This window comes from Cavia porcellus, unplaced genomic scaffold (assembly GCF_034190915.1).
Source record: "Cavia porcellus strain 051 isolate PalLab524CR breed Dunkin Hartley unplaced genomic scaffold, mCavPor4.1 scaffold_17, whole genome shotgun sequence".
Taxonomy (NCBI): domain Eukaryota; kingdom Metazoa; phylum Chordata; class Mammalia; order Rodentia; family Caviidae; genus Cavia; species Cavia porcellus.
In genome coordinates, this window is record NW_026947500.1 from 55096861 (window position 1) to 55110059 (window position 13199).

The window sequence follows — 13199 nt, forward strand, 5'->3', positions numbered from 1 at the left end:
GGAGTAATACAATTTGCAATTATCTTTATTTATTTTGGAAATCAGAAAAACTTCTGAGAGATGAATACCTCTGATTAGCTTTGGTTTATTTTATTGGTTGAATGGTCATTGGGGAGCGAAGGGACTCACGTATACATTTGTATTTATCATTATTGACTTATTCTGTGCCTCAAGGAAAAATAACAAAGTGAATTTTCAAATAAAATTTGCTACCACATGAAGACTTTATTTTGATTTCAACTACTTTCCTAAAAGTTCCTGTCTCTGCAAGGTAGGAGATCATTTCTCTGAATGCTAGATGAATGCTAGAGCCACCTACAGAGTCATGGCACCATAACAATTGGTGGAGTCCATGCCTGCCAAAATTAAGGGATACAGGGAAAAGCTGTGATCTTTGTGCTCATAAGGACCATCGAATTGCTATCGTGGCAGTGGACTGAGTTTCCATGGCACTGCTTTTCCTAAGGACAATGTCAGGCAAATCAAGAGAATATCACTGAACACACACATTAATCAAGACCTTTAATGCTCATTGTATGAGAGAGCTCACATCAAGGGACCTCAAACTTTGCTATCTTCTGAAGGTATATCTTCTGTATTACTTTAAAGACCAACTTGCTTTTGAATGTTTTCTATCTCTTTTCTTAAGGAGTTACTAGCTCTTCATATCCAGGGTTAACATGTGTTTTTGGAATTATGCTGGAATTATTCTTGTAAGTTTGAGGTTGGAACAGGACAGTCTAAAAGGAAGAAAATACATCAGGTTACTGACTTCATCAAATAAGTCTGATGCCATTTCTCCATCTATATATAGAATTTTAAGTATTGCAGGATAAGGGCAGCACATCATTAGGTTCTCTGAATAACTGTTGGTTATCAGTATAAGATTCTCTCTATGATTAAGAGTTTGAATGAATCACAGAATTTTAATTCAGTTAAATGAAGCCATGTATTCATAAGAGCAGTTGGAAAATGGCCCATATAATTTGATCCAATAGTATTTCTTTAGTAACTTTTTAAGGAAAAAAAGAAAGAGTTCTATGGTCCCAAGGAGGGACAAAAAAACATAAGAGAGAGCATGAGCCCATTCATGTGGCAAGTCCTCCTCAGAAAGTCACTCTTCAGAGAGAGTCCTTGCTGTGGAAGAAATTGCTTCCACTCAGGAGGGAAGCAGCCAGGGCCCAGGACCCTGAGCACCAGCACAAACTCACAGCAATGCCAGGGAAGACATGGGACTTCCCAGAGCCGCTGTTCCTGGCTGAAGAACAGGAGGACGGGAGCAGCTGCACTCAGGCCGCACTCTCTCCACTGCAGTGAGGCTCAGCTGGTCAGCACCTCTGTCATCATCTGCCTCCGTCACCCACCTGTCTTCCATCCCCACCCAACCCACCACCCCTGCCATCTCAAGACCCATGGCAAGGGCTCCATCTCCCATGCCTGGTGACCAATGAGGACCAGGGTGGCCCCACTCACTCACTCACCCCAGAGAAGTTAGACAGAGTCTGTTTCCACCACAGTACAGCCATGAGTACAGCTAGGCAGAGCTCGAGTGTCATGCAGATCAGCATCAAAAGCATGGTGCCCTACCAAGCAGGATGACAGAAGTTAGTGGTGCTTGAGTTGCCCAAGGCTTCCTACCAGGGTGAAGGTGGCTTCACCATCAGAGAACAAGCGAGGCTCCGTGGGGAGGGACAGTGCTCATACCAGCCCACTGGTTAGTTTAGCAATCAATTTGAGATCAGTTTTCATATTTCCTGCTCTCTGATCCTCATTTCTGGGTCTGAAAACTGCCCTGACCAAGTTCACCCGTGCGCGCGCGCACACGCACGCGCGTACACACACACACACACACACACACTTCCTTTAGTGTCTCCTGATCAACTGAGTCTTTCTGCTAAGTTTTGTTTTTTGAATTCATCATTCCACGTATCAAAGCTCCTGGTTTATGGACTCATATGTTTTGCTTCTCAATTTGATTTTTATTGCTATCTAGACCTTCTTTTTATCAACCTTATTTTCCATTTATTCCTCAGCTCCACCCTATTTGTATGTAGCTCCCCCTGCCCACCGGCCCAGTCCTTTACTGTCCTCATCACTCCCTTCTGATCCCTGGGCTTCCCCTGGGGGATCTCACAGGGGAAGGTAGAGAGACTGTCCAGAGGAAGGATTATGACACATCGAGGCTGTCACAATGCTCATTGCATGGCAGCACCTGTTTAGAAACACGCACCATTAGACTGATTTTGGCAGAGAGGCAGCCACTGCTGTACTTGTCTTGGTAATAGTAAGAATAATCTGTGGTGTTTGGCTGTGACGTTCTGCTCAACTCACAATGCTGAAAGGCAGATTCCAAAGCATCCAGGGTATAAGACAGCAAAGTGATTCCTCCCAGGGCGAATATAGTGCTCAAGAAGCTGCAGGCCAGGCTGCTGCAAACCTGGAAGGAAATACAGTGGGAGTCACATCATGAAAGCATGATCACCTCTTAGACCTCTTCACCAAGGCATCACAGACTTTGACTCTCTCTGTCCCCACTAGGAAGTCCAGAGAGAGTAGTGTATCTCCACATGTGGCCTTAGAGCCTACAAAGTTCTCTTACTCTAGAGGGGGAGCTGGTGCTGAGGGTCCGAATACATTTTTGCCTCCTTATCCATCTCCCAACAGGTCTTGCAGTGCAGTGCACAGAATACTCCCCTTGTTCTTGGCCTGAGGGCACAGAGGGGACCTTTGAAGCTTGACCCTTTAGAGCCCCAACAGTGTAGTGAAAGACAGAGATCAGTGTTATGGTTTGGCTGCTGCATGTTCCCTAGGGCTGAGTCTGCGCCTTGTATAATTGGTTAGTGGTGGAGACTTTATTGCTGGGGATGAGTCCTGATCCCCAGAGTGTATATACTTAAGAGTGCTCCAGGCTTCTTCTGGGTTAGAACTCTTATTCAACTTGGCAGAGGTAACAAGGATGGATGACAAGGGTCAAAATCACCCTGATGGAAATTGGTTGTGAGTGCCAGCCCGTCCTGAGGCTGCATTCTGTATCACTGAGATCCCTGCATGTTTGCAGTGGGCCTTGAAATCCCATTAGACTCCCCCAGACTCTGGAAGTATGCAAACATTATTTGTGTAACATGTTATTCAACAGGGCTGTCACCAGCCACATGGACCACTTGCATTTAAATACAATTAAATTAGTATTTAGGTTTAGTATATCATTTTCACCAGGCACATTTCAGTGTATCATTGGCCACTGTAATAAACAGCACAGCGGTACCACATTGTAGTCATCACAGGAGATCTGCCAGATGCTCTATCTAGTGGCTTAGGATCTGCAGCGAATTCTCAAAAATGGCCTCTAATTTCTGATGAGAGAAAGACAGAGACAGAGATGCAGACAGGGGGGCGAGGAGGGAGAGAGAAAGGAAGAGAAGAGGAGAAAGAGAGAGAGAGAGAGAGAGAGAGAGAGAGAGAGAGAGAGACACCCCAACAGAGAGACACATACACAAGGAGGGAGGAAGAGAGAGAGAGGGAGAGAGAGAGAGAGAGAGAGAGAGAGAGAGAGAGAGAGAGAGAGAGACAGAGAGAGAGAGAGACAGAGAGAGAGACAGAGAGAGAGAGAGAGAGAGAGACAGAGAGAGAGAGAGAGAGAGAGAGAGAGAGAGAGAGAGAGAGAGAGATCACATTGAACATTGTTTTTCACATTCCTTGCTGCATGGGAGAGACTTTCAGAATCATCTTTCCACTTGAGTCTCTGTGCTATTGCACTTGTGTGGCATTCTCTCAGACTATGTGAACCCTTTGAGGGACACAGATTGAGTGACGTCTAGGCAAAGCTTTGTAGGTGTCATGGTTTATGTCAGTGGCCCTCAAGTTTAGGGAATTATGGACTGGACAATAACTCATGGATTATGGAATCTAGCATTTGTGATTGGTTCATGGTCTCATGCTTGGATTGATGGTGTGAGTGCTACACCTGCCTAGAGGTGAAGTCAGCATATTATGCAACTTCAGGAGGAAGGTGTGTCTCTCTCTTTTTCTGGTTCACCCCTTGCTGCTTGTAGCCAACCATGAATGGTGGCCCACCATGCCACCCTGCAGCCCGGAGCCAACTATGTATAGACTGAAACCTCCAAGAAATGTAAGAAATAAACCTTTTCTTCCATAATTTTGGGTGTTAGGTATTTTGTCTCAACAACAAGTAAAAAGTAACTAAGACAGTAGGTTACAAAATCTTCTCCAGCTTTCCTCTCCCTGTCACTTCCAACTTGAGTTTCTCCTGGAAAGATTTACAAGGAGGCAAACTTGATCCTTTGACCAATAGGAGTGACTAATAAGAACTTTGTGACTGAGGAGTTTGCATTCAAACCAATAACACTGTCAGCTTTCTGGTGGGATAGATGAACGAATGAGAATGAACCCCTCACATGAACAGCATTCTAATGGGGGGTGTTCCCCTTAATTTGATGCATATGATTGTACACGGATCCCACAGCAAATGTACCTTTTTCTAGCACTGTGTAGTGTCTTCATCATTAAGGAGGCAATAATGTGAACAAATTTATCAATAAAACTGGTCCATAAGAATTTTCAGGTGAGATTACTGAACACTGGCTCAGATCACAGAATTTGGTTTAGACCACCATGGTTGGGGGAAAGGTGTCATGAGGACAGAAAGGTGGTGGACCCAGAGATATATGCTAAATGCAACAATATAGGGTTCTGGGATTGAGGTCCTGCACTTCACAATGGGCAAACAACCTGAAGACTCCAGTGTTTCGTTTTGATCCTTCATGCTGCGGGTTATGGTTTCCAAACTCACCAAAGATTTAGTTCGCTTCTTCTCTATGACAACGGAGAGAGATCCAGAGACGATAAACTATTCAGGAAAGAGGAGAAAGTTGTTAGGTCAGTGCCTGTGTACAGAGAAGGTACAAAGTTGCCATCGGTCTTCATGAAAAACTATCATGGAAAAGCACGAGGATGAATGGCCAGTGATAAAAGATACATTTAAAAACAAAAATGTGTCCCTTAACATACAGTACTGTTATAGTTTGTGACTATATGTCACCTCAGACCCTTAAGTGGTCTAGATGGGGCTTTTTCAAAGGTGGCTGAAACTAGAGTGTACGATCCTGGGATTGGCAATGTGTGATTACTAAATCAGTTCTCTGATTGGTTTGGCACTGCCCTGGTAGGCTAGATACAACATAAATGGGGCTGAAGGATGCTTTTTTAAGATTCCCCTTGCTTGCTTTGCTACTGTCTTCCTGCCATAAACTTTTTCCTCTGCAATGTTTATCTGCCATGCCATTCTGCCTTAGAGCCAGCTGACTATGGACTGAAACTTCTATAAACTTGAAGTGAAACAAACCTTTACTCTCTTAAATTGGGACATCAGGTGATCTTACCAATAAGAAAAGTAACTCCAATAGTACTTGGAACCTGAGAAGTGAGGTTGTTTCTGTGATTATACCTGGCCATAAGACTCAGGAGCCTTTGGGGCTGCTTGTGGGAAGAGTTAGGAAAGGTTTGAAGATTCCAGCTGAAAAAGTAGAGGCTTTACTTGATGGGATAGTCTGGTTAAAGCTCAGAAGACCAGAAGGTTGAAAGAAATCCTGCTAATAAAGACCAGGCTTGGCCAGTTTCTCCAGGGAAGAAGGACTGCATTGGTTGTTGCACTCCAGTTGATGTGTGTTATGCATTGGCAGAAAGTTTGTCTACACTTTATTCATATCCAGAGACTTTGCCTGAGATGGAGATTAAGGATAGAAAATTAACCTGACAGAAGAAATTTCAAGGCACTCTAATGTTGAGGTGGTGACCCGGGTACCATTGGGGGTGTTATCTAGATTCATGTTAAGACTCAAAGAGCCAGCAGAATGATTAAAAATGTTTTGAGTTTTGCCAAAAAAAGGAAGCTCCAGTAAAGCTGTGGACTCTAAAAATGGAACAGAGGAGAAACAGTTCTTTGAAAAGACTAGCAAGGAGAAAACATGTATTCAAGAAAAAGACAAGAGAAAAAATTGCCTGAGCATCACAAGAACAGTAGAAGTCATCAGAGTTGCAAAGATGAAAGACTTCTTTGAGAAGAGAGCCTCAGAGCACCACGTTCCAGCATGGTCATGTCCTAGAGAAGTAGTTCCTCAGGATTTGGTTCATAAACAATTGACAATTACAGCCAAGAGAGAAGGAATCCTGGCTACTGCTTTGGATGGCAGCAGACCTTGGCATCATCCACCTGGTGTTGGCTGTAGTTACATGTAAAATGCATGTTCTGTAGAATCATTAAGACTTCTACTCAAGTTTCAGAAGAAAGCCTAGGAGGCCAGGCAGTGTACCTCTGAGAGGGCAGTGTGTAAAGTTGAGTGCAAAGCCAAAGGTGAAGTGGAGATACCAGGAGGCTGAAAGACCTAGGAATATGGTTTGAGTAAGAAAGACTGAAAATAGTGAGCAAAGCCAGACAAAGAAGAAACTATGGGAGCTACAACCACCAGAAGTGCCATAGAGGCAGAGCCACTCTAATCCTTTGAGCTCCTGTCTTACTGCAGACTGCCAGGGATGTTAGAAAAAGAACTGTGGGATTTAATGTTTATGCTGCTGGACTCTGGACTTGCTTTGTTCCCAAAGATTTGGCTCTTTGTATTGTTTAGTCTTTTTCCTCTCCCTTTTGTACATTTTGGAATGGTTGTGTTTATTTTACATTGGAAGTGTTTAACTTTTCATTTGTACAGGATCTCACAGCTAAGAGTTTGCCTTAAATCTCAGTAGAGACTTTGGACTTGAACTTTTTAGCAATGCTGAACTATTGGGAATTTGGTAACTCTTAGGGATGGAGTAAATACCCCTTTTTTTAAAAGAATGTGCATGAATCTTTAGGGATCAGGGGTGATGGTTTGTGTCTAGATTTCCCCTCAAAGCCTCACGGTGCCAGAGGTGAAGCTTTTTTTTTTTCAGAGGTGGCTGAATCTAGAGTTTGTGATGCTGGGATTAATAGTTTGAGATGATTAAATCAGTTCACTGATTGGTTTGGTACCACCTTAGCTCCAATAGCCTAGATACAATATAAAAGGGACTGAAAGATGCTGTCAAGGTTCACCTTGTTTGATTCACTCCATTCTGCCTGCCATAGACAGTTTTTCCTCTGCAATAATTATGTCATGCAATCCTGCCTTGGAGCCAGCTAATTATAGACTGAAACTTCTACAAATTGTGAGCCAAAAATACATCTCCTCCCTTAACTTTGGGCATTAGGAAATTTTTTTCGCAGTGAGAAAAGTAACTACAACAAGTATTCAGTAACTTTGAAAACATGCAGATAAGAAAAGAACTCTATTCTAGTAAGCAAAATGAGGAACTTAAAGATCAGGAAGTAAGGAACTTTTTATTGACAGAAAAAATAATTTAGAGCTCAATGTTATTTGTAGATGAACATCTGCAGATGATCTCAACAAAGAACTAGGGACTATCTTGTGGCTTCTGTTTTTCCTGTCATGAACATAATATATCATAGTGAGTGATTAATAAATGCAATCATACTGATATCCTTGAGATAAATTCCCCCAAAATAAAAAGTGAGCGAATGAACTGAATATATTCTTTTCAAAAGAAGTAGTTCAAATGTCCAAAAATTATATGAAAATAACTTCAACATCTCCAACTGCCTAAGAAACACAAATTAAAATTGCATTAAAATTGCATCTAACTCAGAATGACTATCATCAACAGTACAAAATAATGAATCCTGAAGAAGATGTGGGAGAAAGGAGCCTTCCTGTATTGCTGTGGTTCTAAATTAGTAAAAACAGTATGGAAATCATTATGGAGATTCCTCAAAACAGTAAAATATAAATATAATTTGATCCAGCTATATCATTCTTAGCTCTAGTCCTGAAAGAATGAAGGACCATTTACCATAGTGATACATACATAGCCATGTCTATAGTGGGCAATTTACAATAGCTAAGTTTAAGAAAAGCCTACCTATGTGTCAGCAAATAAAGGTAGAAAGCAAAGGTAGCCTTTGCATCCACAAAGGAAAATTAAGCATCCATAAAGATGAATGCAATCCTGTTGTTTGCAGGAAAATGAGTCATTAGATTAATGGAAATTAGCCAGATTAATTAAGGTAAATGGATTTTTCTCGTGTGAGAAACCTAAATATAGATAGATACATAAATAGATAGATAGATAGATAGATAGATAGATAGATAGATAGATAGATAGATAAACTGAAATAAAATAAGAGATAGAACAGGAAAACAGGTGCTATACTTTAAGGTATAAAGAAATAATGAATAAGAGGGGAGAATAAAAGGATGAAGGAGTGATGCTGGATTGACATTGATTAAGATATATTGAATGCATGGACCGACTTCTCAAAATAAACCTCATCATTATGGGACAGTAACATGCATTCACACAATATAATGAAAACATAATTCCCCCCTGCATTATGGGGAATTATGTTTCTAATGTGAAGCTGCATTCACTTTGCTAGAATTTTGTGGAACAGTTCACATCTGTTTGCTCATGGATATCAGGCTGTAGATCCCTTTCCTTCTATTATTCTTGTGTGGCTTTGGTATCAGAATAATGCTGGCCTGAAAGGAATTTGAAAAATGACCCTGCTATTCATTTCTTTGTTGGGGATGTTTTATTGCAGGGTGTGACCATGGTGGCACAGAGCATGAAAGATTACTTGGAGTCAAGTCTTTGGTCCAGCTGCTGAGGGGACCCAGAGGGACTGCTACTTCAGCATCAGAAGCTTCAGAGAACAGCAGTGAGCTGAGACCTCTGAGGTTATTTACTTGTAACTCAAGGACATGACCATGGCAGAGGGCTCACAACAATCAAAACAAACATCTCTGAAAACAAACTGCTTCTAGTTCTGCTGACTTCTGCCTACAGATTCTGCTCTAACCTCTAACCATGTACTCCAGGAGTTCTGAATTCATGTCCAGGAAATCCCTGCCTTTTTAACATTCAGTTCAAACACTCCTTTCACCAGATTCTCCCTCCAGAGTTTGAGGAGGAATTGAATTTTTTAAAGCTATGAGAAAGAGTGTTTAACAGATATGAAAAAACCAGATCAAAACTTTAAAGTTAGTGGTTCCACAGGCAAAAACAAAGGTAAAATGATGAAAGAAAGCACGAAATAGAATGAGTCTGGGTGATAGAAAAATGTTAAGAATGTGTTTAGAAATTCAGGGGAATTCATTTTCCCTCCCAGGGATCTTCATGATCTAATACATTAAGGAAGGCTACAAGACACAATATCCACTGAAAATAAAACAAAATGGAAGAAAATCTTTGGTTCTATTTATCCCAGGATTAAGTAGTTTGTTTACAGAAATGAATGCAGAGCCTTTAAAAAATAATTAGATGCCTCTTCAAATGTGAACTCTGCTTAGTGGTCACTTGCAAAGAGTAGAGAATATATCAGGTGGACTTTGCCAGAGATGTGACATTGATAATCTGCACCCTTTTAGTGACCAGGTGAGAAAGGCACATCACCTCTCTCCTCTTCATCTGAAAATTCTTTACCTTCACCTACACATGACAGGAGTGTCAGACAAACTCAAACTTAGAAAGTCAACAAAAATCCTGGCTAGTGCTCCCTGAAAGCCATCCAAGTCAATGAGAATGTTGCAGGCTTGAGGAGCCTTGGAAACAAAATAATTAATCACTGTATAGAGCTCTTAGATGCATCATGGATAAGAGCAGGGCCTCTGGGGAGGACTAGAGATATCAAATAAAATGAAGACTGTTATTAATAAAATAAGAAAAGTGAACCAGATTTTTAAAAGGTTGAAAAATAGTTGTAATCAAAAGAACACTCTAGAAAGGGCAAATGATAGTTTCTGCATTGTTGGATGCCAGTAGAAAAGCACTATGACATTGCAAAGCTTACTTGTAAGGAAGACTGACCCACACTAAACCTACAAGGAAGTTGTCCATGGAGAAAGGACCACTGGGTCAATCTGACCCCAAGCCAGGAAGCTGTTTCTGAGGAATTTCCAGCCCTTCAACAAAGAGTAGATGATTCCTCAGTTTACCTTGGGTGTCTCTAATTGCTTAGATATTGAAGTCTTCCTCCCTTTATGATTCTCATAGGTGTCTGGGAAATCTTTGTGCATATGTGAAGACTTTTCTTGGTGCTAGGTAGAAAGACACTTTTTCAGACCTTATCCTATTTTGAGAACATTTGGAAAACTTTGGCATGATGCCACTTATCTGAGAGAGCTCAACATGATAAGGGGAAAAATAAGATGATCTTCAAAAGTAATGCTTGTTTGAATGAGGCAGAAAATAGATTCAAAAGAAAGCAATATCTGTCCTCCTATAGCTCAGACCTTCCCTACTAGACACCCACAGGAGAGGACATGGTGCTGTTGTATCCTTGCTTCCTGGAAACGGAAATGCATCAGGTGTTTCATGAAGAATCTAAAGCCTTGCCCTTCACTCCCCTCCCATCCCCACACCCCTCGCCCTCTGTACTTACACACAGGGCTCCTAAGAATGGGCATGCAGAATCTATCAGTAGAGAAAAGTGGGCAGTAAAATAGGGGGAAGCCGGAGCAGCTGCCAGAATAACCCCCAAGCTCAACACCATCACGCCACACAGGATCTGGATGACCTGTGGGAGGGAGAAGAGAGGTTGAAGATTAATACCAGCCTGTGTGGACATGGCACCTGTGTGCCTCTCCTGTGGTCCTCCTGTGTCATGTCTTGGTACAAGGCTCCTGTCAAGATGTACAACTATAAGCTGTGCAGTGAGAAACAGCAGAAGATGCTACTTCTCACAGGGAACGAAGGCCTTTCCTGGAGCCTCTGCCACTGCTATGCATTGGGTCCTGGCCTCTCAGTGACCCTGGTCCCGGCCTCTGTCTGTGCACCTGCAGATATTCTTTTCCACCTCTCTCATGGGAAAGGGGTCACCTGAACACCTCACTCTGTCTGGTGCGTTGGTGATATAGAAGGTGCTCCCCAGGTCTCCCCAGCCCCTTCAGACACAGATCTGGGAGCTGGATCTCTGGGCCTCCACAGCCTCTTCCCTCCATGCAGCTTCCCTGGGGATCCCAAGGCTCTGCCCAAAGAGGCAGAATTGAGCTGCTTCTCCCAAGACCTGTGGCTCTGTGGATACTGATCTGCAATGTCCTGAGCCTTGTGTCCAGGGAGCCTCATGGAACACATGCGAGTGTCAGTCAGAGGTGCAAAAAAAGTCTGGAGACCAGGCCCCTTGTTTTCCCTGCCAGGAGTGGATAGAGTCCTGCTCACGTCCTCCCTTCAGCCCATGGAGGTGCTCCATACACATCCATTGGGAGGAGGGAGGCCGACCGAAAACACATCTTCCTTTCCTCAAAAGAGGGGAAAGAGGAGGAGGGAACTTGCCTTTCCTGTGATTTGCAGTGAAAGAAAAAGTCCCTTCGATAAATCAGTACACTTGTGAGACATGCATTAAAAAAACAAGTAGAAAATGATCCATAAGATATGTATTTCTTTACCATTAGTTTCATAGAGGACAATCTAAAGAACTGTCCTACAGAACATGAAATCACTTAGCAAAACAACAAACACTCAGATGATTGCATGCATTATAAGGAAAGCACTGCTTTGCTCCAGAGGGTGCACCCCAGGGAGAACCAAGCAGCTCTCCAGCCAAGGTGAGCCCTGCTGCTGGGTAAGTAGCCTGCACTGGGTCTGGCCCAAGAAAGTCTCTGCCTCCTTCCAGTGGCACCCTAGTCCCTGGACAAAGGGACTGTTCCCTGCCCTCTGCCCAGACACATGTGGCCTGAGCTGGATTTACCCCAAACACGTTACTCTCTGCCTGCAGCCGCTTCTTCAGGCTTTCCTGCGCTGGGACGGTGGTAGGAGGTTTCTTTGTTTGGGGCAAATGGAGATGGATGCCATGACCCTCAAGCACTGCTATCGTCTCATTGGTTATGGGATGGGACATCTTGCTGGTGCTGCCAACACTGGAAGAGAAAACAATTCAGCTGTTATAAAGCACTGAGCATCCATGCTCAGCCTTCCCAGCAGTGGGGTATTTGCTCTACAGTGCAGACTGGACCTTTCTCTCAGGGAAACAGCCTCAAAGGATGGAGCAGATGAGACCGGAGAGCTTAGGTTCCTGGAGATTTCCCAGTGATACTTGACACTGACTGTAGGTGACACACACACACATGAGGGACGCAGCATGAGTCTCAATAGGTCCCGAATTTCAGAAGCAAAGGTTCATACAGGGAATGCACTGTGCAGCCATCTCCCTTTCCCCCGTCCTACCTAGGAGCACCTCACTGCTCTGTGTGGGGTGAATTTCACCCTCTGCCCATTGTGAGATGTGATTAGGTTCCAGCTGTCCACCTCCCCAGCACTCTCTTAGCCAGGGGCTGCCCACTTGCAAGTGGCCTGGGAGAACGCAGAGCTGAGTGCACTGTTGCCTTTAACCAGGAGGAGGCCTGAGGTGAATGAGGATGAGGACCCATGCAGTGAGGACATGGAAGAAAGGGAGAGGAGCAAGCAGTGCTTCGCTTCTGCATTCTCCTTCCAAGGCATTTCAGGGTCCCAAGAGCTTCAGGGAGTTTGTGTTAGACTCACCTCACAGCCTGGTCACAGCAGGGTGCTGTCAGAGAAAGTCTTCCAGCACCACCTACCTGTGTCTATGGTCCAGCCTGCTGGTCCAGCTTACTGATCCAGCTGAGCTCTCAGAATCTCCAGGAGGCTGTGGTTCCGGGTTCTCTGGTTCTGATCAATAGTTTCTGCTTTTCATCTTCCTGCAAGCCACCAGCCCTGTGGTCTAGTGTTGGCAGCTGCACAGGATGCACGGAGTACAGCTTGTGGATTTGTGAAATCCAGACTTCCTTTTTACAGTTACTTAGTAACTTTTCAAAATTACTCATGGAAACAACTAATGCTGAGAGAATGTGGAGATCACTTAGCCCTATGTCCATGTCAACACCAACACTTGTTAAATTTGTGTCACTGGACAAGTCTGTGTTCTCAAAGCGCCAGCTTTTAATCTGATAGAGAGCATACCCACAGTGGAAAATCGCCTCAGTAATAAGAAAAAATGTTCATGAAAAGCTTACTGTATTCTTCTGAGAACTTACTAAAATATAACTAATAATAACATTTCTGGGAACAGGGGAATTGATGAACAATGGCATTTCAGAATCTATATTTTACCATATTTGTAATGGAAATAATGG

At 43.2% G+C, this 13199-nt stretch overlaps 1 protein-coding gene across 4 annotated transcripts; it reads right to left on the bottom strand.

The window, feature by feature from the left end:
- Positions 1-505: 505 nt before the first annotated feature.
- Positions 506-12841, bottom strand: LOC100716146 (membrane-spanning 4-domains subfamily A member 6D-like). 4 transcript variants are annotated; one of them, XM_063228171.1, is made up of 8 exons: positions 12645-12803; positions 12062-12152; positions 11798-11966; positions 10493-10627; positions 4811-4867; positions 2231-2437; positions 1482-1583; positions 506-740 (listed from the first exon to the last, which is right to left on the bottom strand). In XM_063228171.1, the coding sequence occupies exons 3-8, from the start codon at positions 11945-11947 to the stop codon at positions 645-647; spliced, it is 747 nt and encodes a 248-aa protein (XP_063084241.1). In that variant the 5' UTR covers positions 11948-11966; positions 12062-12152; positions 12645-12803; the 3' UTR covers positions 506-644. The 4 variants fall into 4 exon arrangements, with proteins under 4 accessions (XP_063084241.1, XP_013003856.1, XP_013003855.1 ...); XM_013148402.3 differs by lacking the exon at positions 12645-12803 and adding an exon at positions 12274-12427; XM_013148401.3 differs by lacking the exon at positions 12062-12152 and having other exon boundaries at positions 12645-12841.
- Positions 12842-13199: the final 358 nt, after the last annotated feature.

Excerpts from the sequence above, each read along its gene's own strand:
- LOC100716146 (XM_013148401.3), bottom strand. The coding sequence starts at position 11,947 with ATGTCCCATCCCATAACCAATGAGACGATAGCAGTGCTTGAGGGTCAT. Across the intron at positions 4,868-10,492 it reads CATTCTTAGGAGCCCTGTGT|TTTATCGTCTCTGGATCTCT; the intron begins GTAAGTACAGAG and ends TTTCCTGAATAG. Across the intron at positions 741-1,481 it reads CTCTGTCTAACTTCTCTGGG|ACTGTCCTGTTCCAACCTCA; the intron begins GTGAGTGAGTGA and ends TCTTCCTTTTAG.